Here is a 22,473-nt window from a genome sequence, read left to right as displayed (position 1 = left end):
ATACAAATACATAATGTCTAAGTTTGTTGAACCATTTAATCCATCTACATAAAAAAAGAGATTAACTTAAAGAAAGGGTTTTACAGTCTTTTTAAGTTCCTATTACGCTATATGAGAACCTTTATAAGTTCACACAGTTGGTTCAGCCTGATTAGCTGGTTCAGGTGTGTTTAATTGGGGTTAGAGCTAAACTTTGCAGGACAATGGCCATCCAGGAGCAGGATTGGACACTCCTGCTTTACAACAAATAAAATTCAAGGAGGGTGGTGGAGCAGAGGCGGAATGGGGAAGGAATAGAGGGCCAGGCCCGTGGAGGTGAAGAGGGCCTGGAGACTAAGGCGGAGCAGGGAGCCAGGCCGGAGTCGGAGGAGCAGGTGGCCAGGGCGAAGCAGGCAACCAGGGTGGAGCGAGAGACAGAATGAGGGAGGGATGGAGGGCCAGGTCCGTGGAGGTGAAGAGGGCCTGGAGACTGAGGCGGAGCAGGGAGCCAGGCCGGAGTCGGAGGAGCAGGTGGCCAGGGCGAAGCAGGCAACCAGGGTGGAGCGAGAGACAGAATGAGGGAGGGATGGAGGGCCAGGTCCGTGGAGTGGAAGAGGGCCTGGAGACTGAGGTGGAGCAGGGTGCCAGGGCGAAGTCGGAGGAGCAGGTGGCCAGGGCGAAGCAGGCAACCAGGGTTGAGCCAACAGAGCAGGAGACCATCAAAGTGGAGCAGAAGACCACTACGGCAGAGCAAGCAGAGCTGGAGACCACCAAAGTGGAGTCGGTGAAGCAGGTGACCAGGGAAGAGCCGGTGGAGCAGGAGACCACCACAGCGGAGCATACGGATCTGAAGAACACCATAGGCAGAGCAGGCAGATATGAAGACCCTCCTTGGCCGTAACAGGGCATGCAAAGAGTTCTGAGACGGCATCCTTGGCCTTGACAGGGCAGGCAGAGAGTGAATTAAACCTCAGGAGGAGCTGTAGCGGTCATTGCCACCAAAATAATCAAGGTTGTGGTTGCCATCACAGGAAGCCAATGGTAGAAGGACCTCTAAGACCACTGGACTCAGGACAAGCCGACTTGGATACGCTTAGACCACCGTACTTGGAAGTTCTGGGACCACCGGACTCAGATGCGCTGGGACTGGATTCAGGACGCCGGACGCTTGCACAGACATCAGTGGAGGGTCCACCACACTGGATGCCAGTCTTGTCCGCCATGAGACCGATCCAGTGGCTGGGATGGTGCTGTCTAGGCCTGCGTCGACGCTGTTAGTTAGTCAACGTCAATATTTTTAGTTGACAGGGTAAGTTGGGTACGATATGAAATTGTATTAGTACCGGTACTTTAAAAATGACAGCAATCTAATAAGAGCAGTATTTCTTAATTTGCGTCGATGTGTGACAGCAGGAGTGAGGACGTGTGTGTGAGCTCTGCTTCCACCATTCACTAAACAATGGAAGCAGAACAGTCAAATATATATGCGCAGCTCAGGAAAAAGAAAGCAACAGAAAAGTGCGGCGTGGCCGGGATGTGCTCGCGCGTGCTGCCGGACTCTGACCTGAAGCGCGCTCAGCCGTGCACACGCCTTTCACTCAGACAGATCGCGACGGCAGTTTCGCGGTTTATTGGGTTTGAATGGTAAAAAATATGTACAAATGTACGTCTTGGCGAGTTGTCGGGTAAACGCAGTCGTATATGTCTTTAGTGAACGTATACAGAGTTGAATGAGAAATCGGGTGTTACAATGAATTTGGTCCGTGCAGCTCTTAAAGGGCCAGCCCTAATATTCTGTGTGAAGCAGGGCAGGGCAGGGCAGGAACATGCCGGCCAAGTGAGTTTTTAGGGTTTTTTTAACCCTAAAACAATGATAAAACAATGAATAGTAAGTTCTGTCATATTTTTCAATTACTTTTACAGTTTTTTGCCATGGTATGGATTCAGTATCGGTATTGTGGTATTTTAGTCTGGTATCATATCGAAGTTATAATTTTGGTATCGTGATAACACTATTCTATATAAAAAGTATTTGCTGATATTCTCTTTTTTTGTTTATGTTGGTTTACAAATGTACACCTTTTTAAATTTTTACTCTTTTAGTTTTACATTTTGTCAAGGGCTTGTTTACATGTACACTACTGAAGGCCAACGTTGCAAGTTAAATTAAATGTTTTTAAGTAAAATTGTTGAAAATTATTGCGATAAATTAATCGGTAGATTAATCGGAAAATTAGTCGATAGATTAATCGATATAAAAATACACAGCTCCACAGCCACTGGAACTTGAGGTGCATAGACCCCCCCCCCCCCCCCCCCTATATATATATATATATATATATATATATATATATATATATATATATATATATATATATATATATATATATATATATATATATATATATACATATACTACATTCATATGCAAATATAATATATAAAGATAAAATATACAATACATACACATAACATATAAATAATATTTAATATATAAATAATTTTAAAACCATAACAATAGTTTTGTATGTTTATGTTAACATAATAATTTTTATTATTTAATATTTATTAAAACACGCCAAAGTTTTATGTATTTTTCATATGGCATCTACAATAGAGTAAAAATCAGATGGGTTATTTATAATCTGCCACCTTTTCAGATTATTAGCCAATAAATCCTCAGGAACACCACAGGTGTGATCACATGATCACTAAAATGCATCTGAGCTAAGTGCGCTAAAAACCATCATCATCATTTCAAATCATTTCAAATTTTGATTCAGAGTGAGTGACCCTTTTTCTCTTTAATCAGACCATTCACTTACAAAAGTTTGACCTTTTAAGGTTTGAGAGGCGGGCTTTATCACAATGACGGGGTAATCAGCCAATCATAGTGCCATAGAGTTCCTCTCATATTAATTTTCACCTACTTTTGGTCATTGACTCCATATATTTATTCCAGTCTACTGGTGTTTATATTTCATTAACACCAGTTAATACACCAGCCCTTTATATTTCATAATATTTGTTTTGTTGTTGTGCTGTTAATTTATGGACTGTAAAAACATTATATAGGAAAAAAGAATTGCTATCAAGAACCATGCACTGAAGAACCCTTATTTATAAAAATCAAATTTGAGAGTAAAAAATCAGTTTGGTCATTGAGTGGCCAATCTTTGTTCCATGGCAGCCAACTGAACAGAAGAAAGCACTAAACATCCATTAAAAGCCTACAAAGACATTTGAAGCCACAGCAATGAGAAAGTTTACATCTACAGCTCTTGCAGATGTGATGTGTCGTGAGCATTTAAGTCCTTCAATTAAAATGCACTTAGCGGCTCAAATGAGATGTTGACTCTGTTCTTATATCACAACAGAGCCACCAGGCAGGCGAGGCGGTGAGCAGTACGACCCTGACAAACAGCAAACAAAGTATTCAAAGCGCTAATTGTTTTCTTCTCATATGTAAGCTGTCTTCAATTAAAGGAAAATGTGGCGAGTGGAGTAGACCTTAAAAAGAAAAGGAACTCAAGCGGTGCTCGAGGGTTTCCTAGCAACAGGAGAACGGTGAGGTAAAGGCCAGTTGTTGCGTTCCTTTTGATTTCGCACTGGAGGAAAGAAAGCAGCGAATCAGAAGAGTTGCACATTTGGAGCATTTCAACAATCCCAACTGAAGTGCTTTAGAATATTCAATACGTTTACATACTGTACGGAAATTGGGAAAACTACAAGAAACTGTGCAAAATAGAGAGTTCCCAACAAAATACTTGCACACAAACATATGCATATCCAATAAAATGAAACAGAATTTGTAATTATGCCCCAGCCACCCCATCCCTAATTTCTTAATCTTCAAAGCTGCCCAGCGGTATTGTTTTGCCTGGGTATGGCTGTTTCCGATGCTATTCACCCCATTCAGCTCCCCGAGGCCGAGCAGAAGCATCTGCAGACAACGGCTCTGAGCTCCCTCTTTCTCAGGGTGTCCAGCTGCACAATGGATTTCTTTAGTTAGCGCACAAAAGAGGCTTGCGCGTGAAAAAAAGGTTCAAATTCAATGGCATTCCTCTTCACAATCAGCTCCAGCATATGCACTAACTAACTCAAACTCCCTCGCTCAGGGATGGGTGAAGTTTTAGGGTTAGTGAGACCCCTGAAACAAATGCAAGTAAAGCAATGCAATTTCACAAAATGGAAATACTGTATGTTGCGGTAATGGGGACTGCAGAGTTGACAAAAAAAAAACTGTAATCTGTAAAAATCTGTATACAAGTAGAAAATAATACATGTAATTTTTGTTTTACTTTTTGTTCCCTCACAAAACTTTTGCGTTGCCCTGGGAAACTTTGCGTTCCCTCAAAAAACGTTTGCGTTCCCCTGGGAAACTGCGTTCCCTCGCAAAACTTTTGCGTTGCCCTGAGAAACTTTGCGTTCCCTCACAAAACTTTGCATTCCCTCACAAAACGTTTGCGTTCCCCTGGGAAACTGCGTTCCCTCACAAAACTTTTGCACTGCCCTGAGAAACTTTGCGTTCCCTCAAAAAAATGTTGCGTTCCCCTGGGAAACTGCGTTCCCTCACAAAACTTTTGCGTTGCCCTGAGAAACTTTGCGTTACCTCACAAAACTTTGCGTTCCCTCACAAAACTTTGCGTTCCCTCACAAAACTTTTGCACTGCCCTGAGAAACTTTGCGTTCCCTCAAAAAAATGTTGCGTTCCCCTGGGAAACTGCGTTCCCTCACAAAACTTTTGCGTTGCCCTGAGAAACTTTGCGTTACCTCACAAAACTTTGCGTTCCCTCACAAAACGTTTGCGTTCCCCTGAGAAACGTGTTCCCTCACAAAACTTTTGCGTTCCCCTGAGAAACGTGTTCCCTCACAAAACTTTTGTGTTCCCCTGAGAAACGTGTTCCCTCACAAAACTTTTGTGTTCCCCTGAGAAACGTGTTCCCTCACAAAACTTTTGCGTTCCCCTGAGAAACGTGTTCCCTCACAAAACTTTTGCGTTCCCCTGAGAAACGTGTTCCCTCACAAAACTTTTGTGTTCCCCTGAGAAACGTGTTCCCTCACAAAATTTCTGCGTTCTCCTGAGAAACGTGTTCCCTCACAAAACTTTTGCGTTCCCTCACAAAACTTTTGCGTTCCCCTGAGAAACGTGTTCCCTCACAAAACTTTTGTGTTCCCCTGAGAAACGTGTTCCCTCACAAAACTTTTGCGTTCTCCTGAGAAACGTGTTCCCTCACAAAACTTTTGCGTTCCCTCACAAAACTTTTGCGTTCTCCTGAGAAACGTGTTCCCTCACAAAACTTTTGCGTTCCCTCACAAAACTTTTGCGTTGCCCTGAGAAACGTGTTCCCTCACAAAACTTTTGCGTTCCCTCACAAAACTTTTGCGTTCCCCTGAGAAACGTGTTCCCTCACAAAACTTTTGCGTTCCCGAGAAACGTGTTCCCTCACAAAACTTTTGCATTCCACTAAGAAACTTTGGGTTCCCTTGCAAAACATTTGCGTTCCACTGAGAAACTTTGCTTTTCCTCACAAAACTTTTGCGTTCCCTCACAAAACTTTTGCATTCCCCTGAGAAACGTGTTCCCTCACAAAACTTTTGTGTTCCCCTGGGAAACTTTGCGTTCCCTCACAAAACTTTTGTGTTCCCTTGAGAAACGTGTTCCCTCACAAAACTTTTGTGCTCCCTTGAGAAACGTGTTCCCTCACAAAACTTTTGCGTTCCCTCACAAAACTTTTGCGTTCCCCTGAGAAACGTGTTCCCTCACAAAACTTTTGTGTTCCCTTGAGAAACGTGTTCCCTCACAAAACTTTTGTGTTCCCTTGAGAAACGTGTTCCCTCACAAAACTTTTGCGTTCCCGAGAAACGTGTTCCCTCACAAAACTTTTGCATTCCACTAAGAAACTTTGGGTTCCCTTGCAAAACATTTGCGTTCCACTGAGAAACTTTGCTTTTCCTCACAAAACTTTTGCGTTCCCTCACAAAACTTTTGCATTCCCCTGAGAAACGTGTTCCCTCACAAAACTTTTGTGTTCCCCTGGGAAACTTTGCGTTCCCTCACAAAACTTTTGTGTTCCCTTGAGAAACGTGTTCCCTCACAAAACTTTTGTGTTCCCTTGCAAAACTTTTGCGTTCCACTGAGAAACTTTGCGTTCCCTCAAAAAACTTTTGCATTCCCTGGGAAACTGCGTTCCCTCGCAAAACATTTGCGTTGCCCTGAGAAACTTTGCGTTCCCTCACAAAACTATTGCATTCCCCTGGGAAACTGCGTTCCCTCGCAAAACTTTGCATTCCTCTGAGAAACTTTGCATTCCTCTGAGAAACTTTGCATTCCTCTGAGAAACTTTGCGTTCCCTTACAAAACTTTTGCATTCCTCTGAGAAACTTTGTGTTCCTTCACAAAACTATTGCGTTCCCCTCCCTCTTGCAGCAACATCTCTTCTCTGATCACGTGTTTACTGGCGTGAGGGCAGGACAACCTATCACTCACTTGACATCACACCAATAGCAAACCACAACTATCCAATCAATTCTCGATTGACAAAATAAAGTCCCGCCCTAAATTTACATTATTCAAGAAGCAGTTTCACAACATATACAACACAAAAAAAGACTATTGCAACTTCCATTTCATGCTGACTTTAAGGCCGCGATATACTTCAAGCTGAATCAAATAACGAACTGGTGTAATGTCCTTTCGAACAAAATCAAGCCAAAATTAAGTTCATTTGGAGTTTGATTCTGGAGTTTGAAACAGCTTGTTTCATTTGCTGGTCATTTGCTCGAGAATCACACTACATTTGTCTCAATGTTTAGCTGTGTCCAAAATCGCTCACTCGTTTATTCATTCACTATTCCCTATATAGAGAATGGCATATAAATCCACAAAAGACAAGTGAAGAATCAGTAAAAAAAAATAAAAAATACACTAATTACAAGCATAGATAAATGCAACATAACATTTCTAATTTTGCCACATTATTATAATTACTACCTATAAATAAATCCCAGTATGCACTGAGATTGAGTGCTGCACATTTTAAATAGACAAGAATTGGCTTCCCTCACTTCTCCTCTTGCACCCAGGGCCTTCTCCAAGAGGATGCATTAGCTCCCCTATCACATCCTCTGTCTGGGCCCAGGGAGCCCTATTGTCACCCTATACAACAGTCCCTTTGGCACCCCAGCAGCTTAACACCCCAAGGCTCCTCAGTCTCAATGACCGGGCTTCCAGTAGGCGAAAAAAGTGTCTGGGCGTACGTCACCTAGCAAACCGCCTAATCTTCTTGCCCTGTGCATTTGCACCAGCCATTCTGTGGCACGAATCAAAAGCCACCTTGCTAATTAGAGCCCTCTATCCTTTTACTGCTATTCCACCATAGAGAAGTGATCTCTGTTTCCTTATGTATAGAAATAAAGGCGAAAAAATGCATGCAGTTTCAAGGAAAGCCACTTTTAGTCGTATTTACAAGCAGAAAAGCTCTTGAGAGAGTGTGTGAAAGCGAATGCAGGGAACTTACGCATGTCATTTAAAGCTGTGTTGTGTGAATGAAGTGATTCAAAATGTTTGACCTGTAACCTACAGGTCAGACTAGAACAAGCAACGTCTTAGTGTTTGACACTGGAGTGTTTTGCAAAGCAGTATTTTCAATCTTATGACCCAGAGCAGCTGAACTTTATTCCATTTAAAAAAATAACCTGGGAAAATGTATCTCAATTGCATAGACCATTCTGCATACAGCTTTTCTAAATATATATCAAGACAAATGCATGGACACTTCAAATAATAAGCCACTCTAATGATAAAATATGAGCATAATTTTCTTTCTCCTAGACATATTTAACCAAACATTAAAGCTTCTACCATTATAGCTATATGAAATGCACAAATCAAAGAGTCTCTAATTGTGTGTTTTTTTAATCCTACACAAGCTCACAGAAATCTATTTGCATTCTCTTGCCAACTTAAATAGTGCCCTCTAGAGGAATAATTCCCCTATTACAAAATACAGGTCAGGTGCTCTGAAGACTATTTCAATTCATAAATAAAAACAGCATCAATTCCTCCATGGTATATATTTATGACAATATTTATAACCAAACAAACAGGAATGCGCACCAATTCATGTCATAAAAATAATAAAAATGTGAACAGAAAGAAGACTCTCTGAAAGTTTTTATTTTGTTGTTGTTTATATGTGGCCTATATGGTCAATCACAAAACTCAGGTTTGGATCCATGGCAACCAAACTGTGGCCTCATTCCCCGATGCACCACACAGAGTCTGTATTCTCTCTGCTTACCGGTTTCCTTTCTCTTTTCACCATAGCTCTGCTAGCTTTGAGTCTCATTCACGCCCAGTCAGCACCACTAGTGTGGTCTTTTCTCCACTCAAATAATTGGTGAGCTCAGGCAGAAATATTCAAGCCCAGCACACCGTAGCCATCCAGAACAGAGAGTATGTGATGCTATATGGCCACAGGCCAAAGACCACAGATTCAAAGAGACTTTCCAAAGAAATTCATGTATTGACAACCACATTAAAAAGAAAAACTGAAATTATGGCAATGATATGATTAAAATGGATTATATATATATATATATATACATTTTTAAAATATATTTATATATTATATTTTATTTTATTAAATTCAACATCCAACTAACGAAATTAAATAAATACAATTATTATTATTATTTAATATATATATATTTATTATTTTCACTGATTCAAATGATTACGTTTAATATCAAACTGAAATATGTATGATATATTTGATACATTTAATTTTTTATTCAAATTAACCAATTTTTATTAATTTCTTTTTTCTCTCTTTTTTGAATTAACCAATTCAACAAGAGTAAATAATAAATATTTTGTATTTATTTAAAATAATCCATGCAACATCAAACAGGAGAAAATAAATAAATAAACAAATATTTTCTCTTTTAATTTATATAAACCAATTCAACATCAAAATAAACCAATGGATGGATAAATGGATGGATGGATGGATGGATGGATGGATAAATACTATATATATATATTTATTTCTCTTTTGATTCAAATGAATAAATTCAACATCAAACTGGAAAAATAAAAAAATTAATATTTGTATGTATAGCATTTATAATTTAACTCTTTTGAGTTCTCATTTGTAAATTCGGCATTAAACTGGACATGAATTAATAAAATTAAAAAACATTCTCTTGAATCAAATTACCAATTCAACATCAAACTGGATAAATAAATAAATATTTTCTCTTGAATCAAATGACCAATTCAACATCAAACTGGAGAAATAAATAAATATTTTATCTTGAATCAAATTACCAATTCAACATCAAACTGGATAAATAAATAAATATTTTATCTTGAATCAAATTACCAATTCAACATCAAACTGGAGAAATAAATAAATATTTTATCTTGAATCAAATTACCAATTCAACATCAAACTGGATAAATAAATATTTTATCTTGAATCAAATTACCAATTCAACATCAAACTGGAGAAATAAATAAATATTTTCTCTTGAATCAAATTACCAATTCAACATCAAACTGGAGAAATAAATATTTTCTCTTGAATCAAATGACCAATTCAACATCAAACTGGAGAAAATAAATAAATAAATCAAATTACCAATTCAACATCAAACTGGATAAATAAATAAACCAATCAAATTACCAATTCAACATCAAACTGGATAAATAAATAAATATTTTCTCTTGAATCAAATTACCAATTCAACATCAAACTGGATAAATAAATTAATATTTTATCTTGAATCAAATTACCAATTCAACATCAAACTGGATAAATAAATAAATATGTTCTTTTGAATCAAATTAACAATTCAACATCAAACTGGAGAAAATAAATATTTTCTCTTTTGATTCAAATAAACCAATTCAACATGAAACTGGACAAAATAATCACTATGATATAAAATGACAAAAACAACAACAATAATATTTTTCAATATTATACTATATATAATGTTGATATTTTACTTCAAAAGACAGTCAGCAAGATGGGACAGGGATTTCGTATTTCACATGTGACTAACTTGGCCCTGCCTCCAGGCCACCTTTCACAGTGGGGTGTTATATAGCGACACCTCGTGTCCTTAGAAGTTTAATTATCTTTAATTTGCTAGCACCACATTGATACATGCTTGTGAAATGAATTTGAGAGACATATCATTAGGTTCGTCAACTTCACACCATTTAAATAAATAAACAAGCATAAAAAAAATATAGGCCCGGCTCTACAAGGCTCCCAGGGGCGACCGGTCCTACACTATCATGCAACAAACACCTGAGAACTGCCTGATAAAACAACTCTTCAAATCCTTGTAAAACTGTGAGATAAACTAATAAATTCTCAATGCATCCAAAACTTAAACTTGTTTTCTCTACATAAAAAGCATAGCATGTCCTTCCCTGATTCTCTGAAGACATTCATTACCAAAGTATTTCTCACACCTCTGAAATCACTTGCATCATCAGCGCTCCTGCACACTGCCGCCACATCAGCCATCTTAATGAGATTCGACCGGAGACCGATCAAACACAAAATACAAGCGACCGAGAAGTTTAATACATTAGTGAGGAGAAGCAATCCATGAACATTACCCAGAAACCTCAGTCAGGAGACACAACGTGAGGGTTGTTAGGCATCCACAAGATTTCACAAGTCAGTGAGGAATTGCCTGTCTGCTCTCTAGTAATGGAGACGGGGCACCAGTATTGTCTTAACATCACTTCCACAGGAAGCTCTCTAGAAGCAGCATGCCACCCGTAGATGCTTTTGATAGACACGATGGCCACCTCCCTCATGGGATCTGCTGCACATCTCGATATCCCAGTGGGACGGTCAGCAAGCCACGCAAGAAGCTGCAGGTGATTGTTTGTGTACTTTTCGTGGAGCTTTTTGAGAGGTTCACCTTCTTTGGGATTGTTTGCAATATGATCCTTTTCTGCACCATCAAGCTGGGATACAGCAGTTACCAAGCAGCCATGCTGAACACATGCTTTGTGGGAGCCAGCATACTTACACCTGTTCTTGTGGGATGGTTTGCTGAGACGTGTTTGGGAAGGACAACAGTACTCTGTTTTTGTGCACTCCTTCATTTCCTCGGTTAGTGGTTGCCATTGCAGTGAAACCTTGGTTGATAGATGCTAAAGATAAATGATATGCCTGTAACTCATCTTGTACTCAAAGGCACTTGTTTAGTTCAGGATTTAACCTAATGTAACAGACTGTCACTAATTCATTTGGAGTTGCACTAGAAGAGCATAGAGTATTGCTATATAACAAACCATGCTCGACCAACTTAGCCCGTTTCCATGCTGGTCCAGACTGGTTTAGGCTAGTTTGGTCCTAGTCTAGCAAGGGGTGAAAAGTGGTCATCAACTGTCCATGAAAACTGGATAGCTGACTTCCAGCTCTTAGAAGAAAAGGTACAATATTGAACCTTCAAGGGTTCTGTCAGATGCTTCATTTAGGGGTTCATGGGATCATTTTATGTTATTAGTTTTAACTCATTGATTTTGGTTGAATTCATTTTGAACTAATTTAAAAAGCTTATAATACTTTATAACTAGAAAAAAACGAAATGACCCATTAAAGAGTCAATAACCCTATATAGAACCAATCTGAACCTTTTCACCTGAAGTGTGCTTTTGGTCCATTTTAAAGGAACTGCCTTGCTTCCTGTCGTTGCATTCCCTTTTGAGGATTTCTATATAAACACAAATAATATTGTGCATCAACTTGAGCCTCACGAGCAACACATACTATTCTACACGGGGCTTGTGGCTGTGGCCCTTGGCATTGGTGGCATCCGTGCCATCCTCTGCCCAATGGCAGCCTATTACCTTCAAGGTTGTGATCGACACCAGCTTTTGTCCTTCTTCAACTGGTAAGATGCTAAGTTTCTATTATTGTGTAATCTGGACACAGAATTTGCTGTTCTTGTCAAAAGTCTTTGTCTTTGTTGCGCTGGTATAAGGCGACTGCTTGTACTTATACTGACCTGACATTCAAAACGGGATTTTATCTCAGGGTACGCACAGAACTTTTTTATTTCACTGCTGACATTCACCAAGATGTATTAATTTCGTAAGCAAATGTCTCTAAAAACTGTTTTACTGAAATAAAGGGAGTAGCATTCAGCTGGTGATGTGATCTCAAAATGGCGGCCTCCCTTAGTCGTGTAAAATTAGAAAAACTTTTATTAGTCTACTGTCATGATTGAAGTGTTTAACCCTTTGACGCAATCACGCTGTACAATCACAATGTATTAGAACTTTCAGTGCAGTATACAGACTATATAAAAAAGATACACATTGTGTGGGTAACTATAAAATTTACTTCTTCCCACTTCACCAGCCACTGAGAGCCACTGAGTTTCATGTATTTCGGGAGAAGTGGATGAATTGACATGTTGTAAATCCGACAGATATGATTCTCTGAATTGTGGTGCAAACTGTGGCGGCAGCTAATATTTACGTGTGAAAGGGTTAATAATAACTTTAAAAACTATTAAAAAATTACTATGTATTTCTTTTTGTGAAAGACGAAATTACTGAGTGCACCTTTAAGACAATAAATTAAAATGCTGCCGCTGTCTACAATCCACAGGTTTTACTGGCTGGTCAACCTGAATTCAACAGTTGTTTTTTTGGGGATTGCCTACATTCAGCAGTCAGTTGCCAAAAACCTGTGTTTTCTCATCCCTTTCACCTCTGTTCTCCTCGCCCTCATCGCCATACACATGGTGCGCAACAAGCTCACCTTCCGTCCAAAAAAAGGTAGTTAACACCATCCATAATGCATATACACTACTGTTTAATAGTAGAGGGGTTTGTAAGATATTTAAACGATACAAGTAAAAATACAGTAAAAAGAGTAATATTGTGAAATATTAATACAAATTAAAAATAACTATTTTCTATTTGAATATACACTCACCTAAAGGGTTATTAGGAACACCTGTTCAATTTCTCATTAATGCAATTATCTAATCAACCAATCACATGGCAGTTGCCTCAATGCATTTAGGGGTGTGGTCCTGGTCAAGACTATCTCCTGAACTCCAAACTGAATGTCAGAATGGGAAAGAAAGGTGATTTAAGCAATTTTGAGCGTGGCATGGTTGTTGGTGCCAGACGGGCAGGTCTGAGTATTTCACAATCTGCTCAGTTACTGGGATTTTCACGCACAACCATTTCTAGGGTTTACAAAGAATGGTGTGAAAAGGGAAAAACATCCAGTATGCGGCAGTCCTGTGGGCGAAAATGCCTTGTTTATGCTAGAGGTCAGAGGAGAATGGGCCGACTGATTCAAGCTGATAGAAGAGTAACTTTGACTGAAATAACCACTTGTTACAACCGAGGTATGTAGCAAAGCATTTGTGAAGCCACAACACACACAACCTTGAGGCGGATGGGCTACAACAGCAGAAGACCCCACCGGGTACCACTCATCTCCACTACAAATAGGAAAAAGAGGCTACAATTTGCACAAGCTCACCAAAAATGGACAGTTGAAGACTGGAAAAATGTTGCCTGGTCTGATGAGTCTCGATTTCTGTTGAGACATTCAGATGGTAGAGTCAGAATTTGGCATAAACAGAATGAGAACATGGATCCATCATGCCTTGTTACCACTGTGCAGGCTGGTGGTGGTTGTGTAATGGTGTGGGGGATGTTTTCTTGGCACACTTTAGGCCCCTTAGTGCCAATTGGGCATCGTATAAATGCCACGGCCTACCTGAGCATTGTTTCTGACCATGTCCATCCCTTTATGACCACCATGTACCCATCCTCTGATGGCTACTTCCAGCAGGATAATGCACCATGTCACAAAGCTCGAATCATTTCAAATTGGTTTCTTTTACATGACAATGAGTTCACTGTACAAAAATGGTCCCCACAGTCACTAGATCTCAACCCAATAAAGCATCTTTGGGATGTGGTGGAACGGGAGCTTCGTGCCCTGGATGTGCATCCCACAAATCTCCATCAACTGCAAGATGCTATCTTATCAATATGGGACAACATTTCTAAAGAATGCTTTCAGCACCTTGTTGAATCAATGCCACGTAGAATCAATGCAGTTCTGAAGGCGAAATGGGGTCAAACACAGTATTAGTATGGTGTTCCTAATAATCCTTTAGGTGAGTGTAAAATGTCTTAAAATGTTAAAGTGTTTTAAAATGTAATTTATTGCTGTGATGACAAAGCTGAATTTTAAGCATCATTACTCCAGTCTTCAGTGTCACATGATCCTTCAGAAATCATTCTAATATGATGATTTGCTGCTCAAGGAACAGTTTTTCTTATTATCAATGTTGAAAACGGTTTAGAAATAGAAATCCTCTGTCTTTACTGTCCCTTTTGATTAATTTAATTAATGTGTCCCTGCTGAAAAAAAAGTATTAATTTCTTTCAAAATGTTCTTGACCCCAAAGTTTTCAATGGTTGTTCAATCTTTTTTTAATATAGAGAAAATTATTTATTGAATGTATTTGGTGTTGCTTGTGTGATCATTTCCTGGAGCATTTCTGATTTTTGTTCCTTAACAACTTGTAATTTTGTTCTGTGGAATAACAGGCAGTTCCTTGCTAACTACACTGGGGGTGTTCCTGAACTCTCTTAAAATGTGCTGTCTTCATTACCGCCATTTGAGCGGAGATGTTGCCAACTGGCTAGACCGTGCCAAGGAAAACAATGGAGGTTGTTACAGTGAGACCAGTGTGGAAAATGTTAAGATCCTAGTCAAACTTTTCCCTCTCTTTGGACTTCAGCTTTTGTATCGAGCTTGCATCACCCAGGTGAGTGTGTAGCAAAATCAGATTAATGCTTAGCTGTATACACGCCTTTGTTTCAGAAATGATCTCTATTACAATTCTTTTAACAGATTCCATCTGGCTATTATCTGCAGACGATGCATTCCAACTTAAAACTCAACGGCTTTCTCCTGCCAGTAGCAGTGATGAAGGTCATTAGTATTCTGCCGGTGTTGATCTTAGCACCCCTGCTGGAGCTCCTGCACACCTGCTACCAGTCGCCAAAGAAAATACTGCCCTCCCCAGCCACATTTATAAGTGAGCATCCTAACTACCAGGGGTGTCACTACACCCTTTATACTGGGGTAGGAGCTCCAGTAAAAGATAAATCCTCATGCGTCAATGAAGATAACTGCATACTGGCCTGAGAATAATTTTCTCTGAGAATTCAGCAGTTATGTGTGTTTTCTATCAGCTGTTTAGAATCAGAACTAACGATCTCATGTTCGTGAATGAATCACTCTTTTGATCTAATCGTCCAAACGGGTTTGAAAAAGCTCTGAAATTGTTTGCAATACTTTTTTGATTGGGACAGGTCTAGGGGTGAAACAATATATTGTGTCATAATACACCGATCAGGCATACAGTTGGGCAAAAAAGTATTTAGTCAGCCACCAATTGTGCAAGTTCTCCCACTTAAAAAGATGAGAGAGGCCTGTAATTTCCATCACTTCAACTATGAGAGTTATTTTTCTGAGAAAAAATCCAGAAAATCACATTGTCTGATTTTTAAAGAATTTATTTGCAAATTATGGTGGAAAATAAGTATTTGGTCAATAACAAAAGTTAATCTCAATACTTTGTTATATACCCTTTGTTGGCAATGACAGAGGTCAAACATTTTCTCCACAAGGTTTTTACACACTGTTGCTGGTAGTTTAGCCCATTCCTCCATGCAGATCTCCTCTAGAGCAGTGATGTTTTGGGGCTGTTGCTGAGCAACACGGATTTTCAACTCCCTCCAAAGATTTTCTATGGGGTTGAGATCTGGAGACTGGCTAGGCCACTCCAGGACCTTGAAATGCTTCTTACGAAGCCACTCCTTCGTTGCCCGGGCGGTGTGTTTGGGATCATTGTCATGCTGAAAGACCCAGCCACGTTTCATCTTCAATGCCCTTGCTGATGGAAGGTTTTTACTCAAAATCTCACGATACATGGCCCATTCATTCTTTCCTTTACACGGATCAGTCGTCTTGGTCCCTTTGCAGAAAAACAACCCCAAAGCATGTTTCCACACTCATGCTTCACAGTAGTTATGGTGTTCTTTGGATGCAACTCGGCATTCTTTCTCCTCCAAACACGACAAGTTGAGTTTTTACCAAAAAGTTCTATTTTGGTTGACATTCCATAATGACATTCTCCCAATCCTCTTCTGGATCATCCAAATGCTCTCTAGCAAACTTCAGACGGGCCCAGACATGTACTGGCTTAAGCAGGGGGACACGTCTGGCACTGCAGGATTTGAGTCCCTGGTGGCGTATATGTTACTGATGGTAGCCTTTGTTACTTTGGTCCCAGCTCTCTGCAGGTCATTCACTAGGTCCCCCCGTGTGGTTCTGGGTGAGATCTTGCGTGGAGCCCCAGATCGGGAGATTATCAGTGATCTTGTATGTCTTCCATTTTCTAAGTATTGCTCCCACAGTTGATTTCTTCACACCAAGCTGCTTACCTATTGCAGATTCAGTCTTCCCAGCCTGGTGCAGGTCTACAATTTTGTTTCTGGTGTCCTTTGACAGCTCTTTGGTCTTGGCCATAGTGGAGTTTGGAGTCTGACTGTTTGAGGTTGTAGACATGTGTCTTTTATACTGATAACGAGTTCAAACAGGTGCCATTAATACAGGTAACGAGTGGAGGACAGAGGAGCCTCTTAAAGAAGAAGTTACAAGTCTGTGAGAGCCAGATGATGTACCTATGATGAAAATTACAGGCCTCTCTCATCTTTTTAAGTGGGAGAAATTGCACAATTGGTGGCTAACTAAATACTTTTTTGCCCCACTGTAACATTATGACAGGTGAAGAACACTGCTTATCTCTTCATCACGGCACCTGTTAGTGGGTGGGATATATTAGGCAGCAAGTGAACATTTTGTCCTGATGTGTTAGAAGCAGGAAAAATGGGCAAGCGTGGTCAGAGCATCTCCAAAACTGCAGCTCTTGTGGGGTGTTCCTGGTCTGCAGTGGTCAGTATCTATCAAAAGTGGTCCAAGGAAGGAACAGTGGTGAACCGGCGACAGGCTCATGGGTGGCCAAGGCTCATTGATGCACGTGGGGAGCGAAGGCTGGCCCGTGTGGTCAGATCAAACAGACGAGCTAGTGTAGCTCAAAAAGAAGAAGTTAATGCTGTTTCTGATAGAAATATGTCAGAATACACAGTGCATCACAGTTTTGGCAGCAAAAGGGGGACCAAAACAATATTAGGAAGGTGGTGGTCATAATGCTATGCCTGATCGGTGTATATCGCAATACAAAACTGCAACAATATGTATCGTGGATAGTGACAATCTGTATTGTGTATAGTTCACCCTGAAATTAAGTTTTAGTGTCAGTACTACATAACTACTATATATAATGTATAATAATGCAATGGGGGAATATCATTGGGTCCTGATAATGCCAAATGTTTTATGTTTCCAGTAAAAAGTGGCATACATTATTTTAAATACAGTGGGGCAAAAAAGTATTTAGTCAGCCACCAATTGTGCAAGTTCTCCCACTTAAAAATATGAGAGAGGCCTGTGATTTTCATCATAGGTACACTTCAACTATGAGAGACGGAATGAGAAAAAAAATCCAGAAATTCACATTGTCTGATTTTTAAAGAATTTATTTGCAAATTATGGTGGAAAATAAGTATTTGGTTACCAACAAAAAAGCAAGATTTCTGGCTCTCACAGACCTGTAACTTCTTCTTTAAGAGGCTCCTCTGTCCTCCACTCGTTACCTGTATTAATGGCACCTGTTTGAACTCGTTATCAGTATAAAAGACACATGTCCACAACCTCAAACAGTCAGACTCCAAACTCCACTATGGCCAAGACCAAAGAGCTGTCAAAGGACACCAGAAACAAAATTGTAGACCTGCACAAGACTGGGAAGACTGAAGCTGCAATAGGTAAGCAGCTTGGTGTGAAGAAATCAACTGTGGGAGCAATTATTAGAAAATGGAAGACATACAAGACCTCTGATAATCTCCCTCGATCTGGGGCTCCACGCAAGATCTCACCCCGTGGGGTCAAAATGATCACAAGAACGGTGAGCAAAAATCCTAGAACCACACGGGGGGACCTAGTGAATGACCTGCAGAGAGCTGGGGCCAAAGTAACAAAGGCTACCATCAGTAACACACTACGCCGCCAGGGACTCAAATCCTGCAGTGCCAGACGTGTCCCCCTGCTTAAGCCAGTACATGTCCGGTCCCGTCTGAAGTTTGCTAGAGAGCATTTGGATGATCCAGAAGAGGATTGGGAGAATGTCATATGGTCAGATGAAACAAAAATAGAACTTTTTGGTAAAACTTGGTCAACTTGTCATGTTTGGAGGAGAAAGAATGCTGAGTTGCATCCAAAGAACACCATACCTACTGTGAAGCATGTGGGTGGAAACATGCTTTGGGGCTGTTTTTCTGCAATGGGACCAGGACGACTGATCCGTGTAAAGGAAAGAATGAATGGGCCATGTATCGTGAGATTTTGAGTAAAAACCTCCTTCCATCAGCAAGGGCATTGAAGATGAAACCTGGCTGGGTCTTTCAGCATGACAATGATCCCAAACACACCGCCCGGGCAACGAAGGAGTGGCTTCGTAAGAAGCATTTCAAGGTCCTGGAGTGGCCTAGCCAGTCTCCAGATCTCAACCCCATAGAAAATCTTTGGAGGGAGTTGAAAATCTGTGTTGCCCAGCGACAGCCCCAAAACATCACTGCTCTAGAGGAGATCTGCATGGAGGAATGGGCCAAACTACCAGCAACAGTGTGTAAAAACCTTGTGGAGACTTACAGAAAACGTTTGACCTCTGTCATTGCCAACAAAGGGTATATAACAAAGTATTGAGATTAACTTTTGTTATTGACTAAATACTTATTTTTCACCATAATTTGCAAATAAATTCTTTAAAAATCAGAAAATGTGATTTTCTGGATTTTTTTTTCTCATTCTGTCTCTCATAGTTGAAGTGTACCTATGATGAAAATTACAGGCCTCTCTCATCTTTTTTCTGTATATCTAGTCAGTAACAGAGTGCAAGCATATTCGTCTAAAATAATTCTGTATTTTGAGCTTCAGAATCATGAATATTTTTATTCTGGTGTCACCATTGACCTGTGCATTGGGTTACCAGCACCAAGTCCAAGCCTATTCATTTCCACCCCCAATGTAATACCAAATGTAGCATTTTAATCAACAGTAATTTTTTTGTTAACCTTTTACCATATGTCTTGGAGTTCTTTATCGTGATATGTATCGAATCGTGACATGAGGGTAACGTTACACCCCTAGACTAACGTGCTGAGTCATCTGCAGTAGTTTCTCACACCCAAATAGTAACAGGATATTTTATAAGAGCTGGATGAGGTAGACATTTACAATTCATTGTTCGAAAAAAAAACTTGCAAATGTCTTCTATCGCTTAGCAATGACAATTATTGCGTTACGAGTGTAGCTTGTGAATGACTCTATACTGCAGGTAAATTTATATCCAAAACATTATTAAAAAAACGTATCAAAATATCAGCACAGTTTTTTGAAGGGGGCAAGAAACGCCTCTGCTAACTAGAATTAATGATTTGCTAAGTCAACCTAAAGTCACCATGTCACCAAAAACACCATGATCTGTTTACTGGCGCAAGGAAGGGTGGGACAACCTGTCACTCACATGAGATCGACCAATAGCAAACCACAACCATCCAATCAAGTCCCGCCCAAAATGATTTCTTGTTCAAAAAGCTGATTCACTTGGATATACGTCACAATTAGGAAGAAAATACTGTTGTAACTTCTGTTTCATGCTGACTTGCGACATGCAAAATTTCCTCCAGTCATTTTAATAGAAATCCATACGTTTTGGTGAGTGTGAAAGATTTTGCAACCTGTTCAAGTTGGTTACGTGAATTGGCCACGTTGACCAGCAGAAAGCTGCTTGGTTTGAAAGTGAATTCAGTGTGAGCTGCTACACTATAGACAATAGACGATTGACCTTATATTTAATATTCCTACAGCTATGGGTCATGCTTGTGCAGCTCTCTCAGCACTTCTGGCAGGGATCTCAGAAATCCACAGGAAGGATTATCCACAAGTGGAGCAGACACTATCGGGAAAGGTCCTAGAGGTGTCCTCTATGACCTGTTTCAAGCTTACGCCCCAGTACATTTTACTGGGAGTGGCAGAGGCTTTCGTGACACCAGCGTGTAAATATTCTCAATTCACTTTCTAAAACATATACACTATATACACATATACCCCAAAAACAAAAATTATCATTATTTACTCACCCTCATGTTGTTCCAAACCCATAAGATTTTGGTTAAAGGGTTAGTTCACCCAAAAATGAAAATTCTGTCAGTATAATTACTCACCCTCATGTTGTTCCAACCATGTAAGACCTTCGTTCATCTTCGGAACATAATTGAGTATATTTTTGATGAAATCTGAGAGCTGTCTCACTCCTCCATAGGCTTTCAGAGGGAATGAAACTTGATGGCCCAGAATAGTAAGTAAAAACGTCATTTAAGGAGTCCAAATGACTACAGTGGCTCTGTATTAAGTCTATCATGCGACGAAAATACTTTTTGAGAGGAAAAACAACAAAAATAACGACTTTATCCCACTATTATTGTTGTTCAATTTGAGCCTCTGACGAGAGTTCGCGGGAGTGCCACGACGCATGCGCGAGAACTGAGATTACGGCGTTCTTCTTCTACTACTACTTGTTACTGGCTGCTCACTCTTTCGGAGTAGGGTTAATCTCAGTTCTCGCGCATGCGTCGTGGCACTCCCGCGAACTCTCGTCAGAGGCTCAAATTGAACAACAATAATAGTGGGATAAAGTCGTTATTTTTGTTGTTTTTCCACTCAAAAAGTATTTTCGTCGCATGATAGACTTAATACAGAGCCACTGTAGTCATTTGGACTCCTTAAATGACGTTTTTACTTACTATTCTGGGCCATCAAGTTTCATTCCCTCTGAAAGCCTATGGAGGAGTGAGACAGCTCTCAGATTTCATCAAAAATATACTAAATTATGTTCCGAAGATGAACGAAGGTCTTACATGGTTGGAACACATGAGGGTGTGTAATTACTGACAGAATTTTCATTTTTGGGTGAACTAACCCTTTAATCTTCAAAAAACATATTTTTTTAATGAACATTAAAAACTCACCCATCTGTCCTGTTGCTCTGCTTAGGCTCTCTCATATCCTTCTGTCTGACTCCCAGCAACCTTAGAGGCGTCTCCTTGCACTTCCTAACCCTCTCATACGGAGGTGGCTGCTTTCTAGGGGCTTTCCTCATTCACGTCCTTTACTTTGTGTCAGGAGGTAAACATACATCTCTCTTGAAAATGTTGAACTTGCTATTTTGGTTTAAAGTCAATGTGGTGTCTTAGAGCATGAACTCGTATTAAATATGAAAATATTGTGTTTTATAATTACAGGAAACTTCTATCCTAATAACCTTGGCAGTGGCAACATGGAGAGGTTTTTCTTTACACTGGCCATATTAATGACTATTAACACACTGGTGTTTTGGAGAATATCACAGAGGTATGGTTCAAGCTTTGAATATGACATAATAATGTTAAGTGTTTACAGGATTGACAGCTGAATCTTTCTAATGTTTTCGGGCAGGTACACAGATTTGAGCGTGGAGCTGAGTAGCGGGGTGGGACACAGTCACCTGTCGGAGAAGCTCCTGCAGTACAAGGCCTGTCTACGCTTTTATGACACAGTGGAACGCTCGGACACCTTGACGTCCATGGAAACTGTCTTGTGAATTCATCGTACATACAAACCCTGTAATGCTGGCGTTACACAAGAGACTGATTTTGAATGATTTTCATCGCTTGGAACTAGCAATAGCTGTAAATAATGCAATTTAAATGTATTAAAAAAAATAAAGTTATTTTATTGTATATATGAATTTCTATGTTAACAACTCCTAAAAAATTAGTAGAACCATGTTGCAAAACAAAAACATGGAAGTAACGAAGTACGTGATAAGTATGTTTCTACAACGAAATGAGACATGTTGACGGGTTAAAAACATCCTAACTACATTTCTGCAACGTTTTGAAAATATATCTCATATTCAGTGTTTAGTTTTTGACAATGTCAAAAAAATTTTTAACAACTTAGTTTGCTGGGATGATAACGAAGTTTGAAGTTGTTATTGAGGCTTTTATGGAAGTCCACTTCCACCACATCCGGAAAAATTTTTATTAAGTAAAACGTAATTAATTATGACACTAAGTCATAGTTGGGAGATGGAAAGTCGTAATCATACTAAATCTAAATATGACATAAAAAGTAGAAAAATTACAAAACCTCATAATTATGACAAAACAATACAACTTTATCTCATAATTGCTTTTTAATTTTAGAATTATGACTTGGTAGGCTATGCCATAATTATGACTTTTGT

At 39.7% G+C, this 22,473-nt stretch overlaps 1 protein-coding gene across 1 annotated transcript; it reads left to right on the top strand.

The window, feature by feature from the left end:
* Positions 1–429: 429 nt before the first annotated feature.
* On the top strand, positions 430–21,825 carry slc15a5 (solute carrier family 15 member 5; the record flags this gene model as incomplete). Its single annotated transcript, XM_079808783.1, has 12 exons — positions 430–528; positions 620–876; positions 1,011–1,226; positions 10,855–11,126; positions 11,688–11,910; positions 12,633–12,802; positions 14,606–14,826; positions 14,913–15,099; positions 20,054–20,242; positions 21,240–21,371; positions 21,488–21,596; positions 21,681–21,825. 12 exons carry the CDS (start codon positions 430–432, stop codon positions 21,823–21,825), a joined length of 2,220 nt encoding a protein of 739 aa, XP_079664909.1.
* Between the last annotated feature and the right edge of the window lie 648 nt (positions 21,826–22,473).

Source organism: Gobio gobio, assembly GCF_949357685.1.
Source record: "Gobio gobio genome assembly, chromosome: 25".
Classification (NCBI taxonomy): Eukaryota; Metazoa; Chordata; class Actinopteri; order Cypriniformes; family Gobionidae; genus Gobio; species Gobio gobio.
This window is presented reverse-complemented; position numbering and strand designations above follow the sequence as displayed.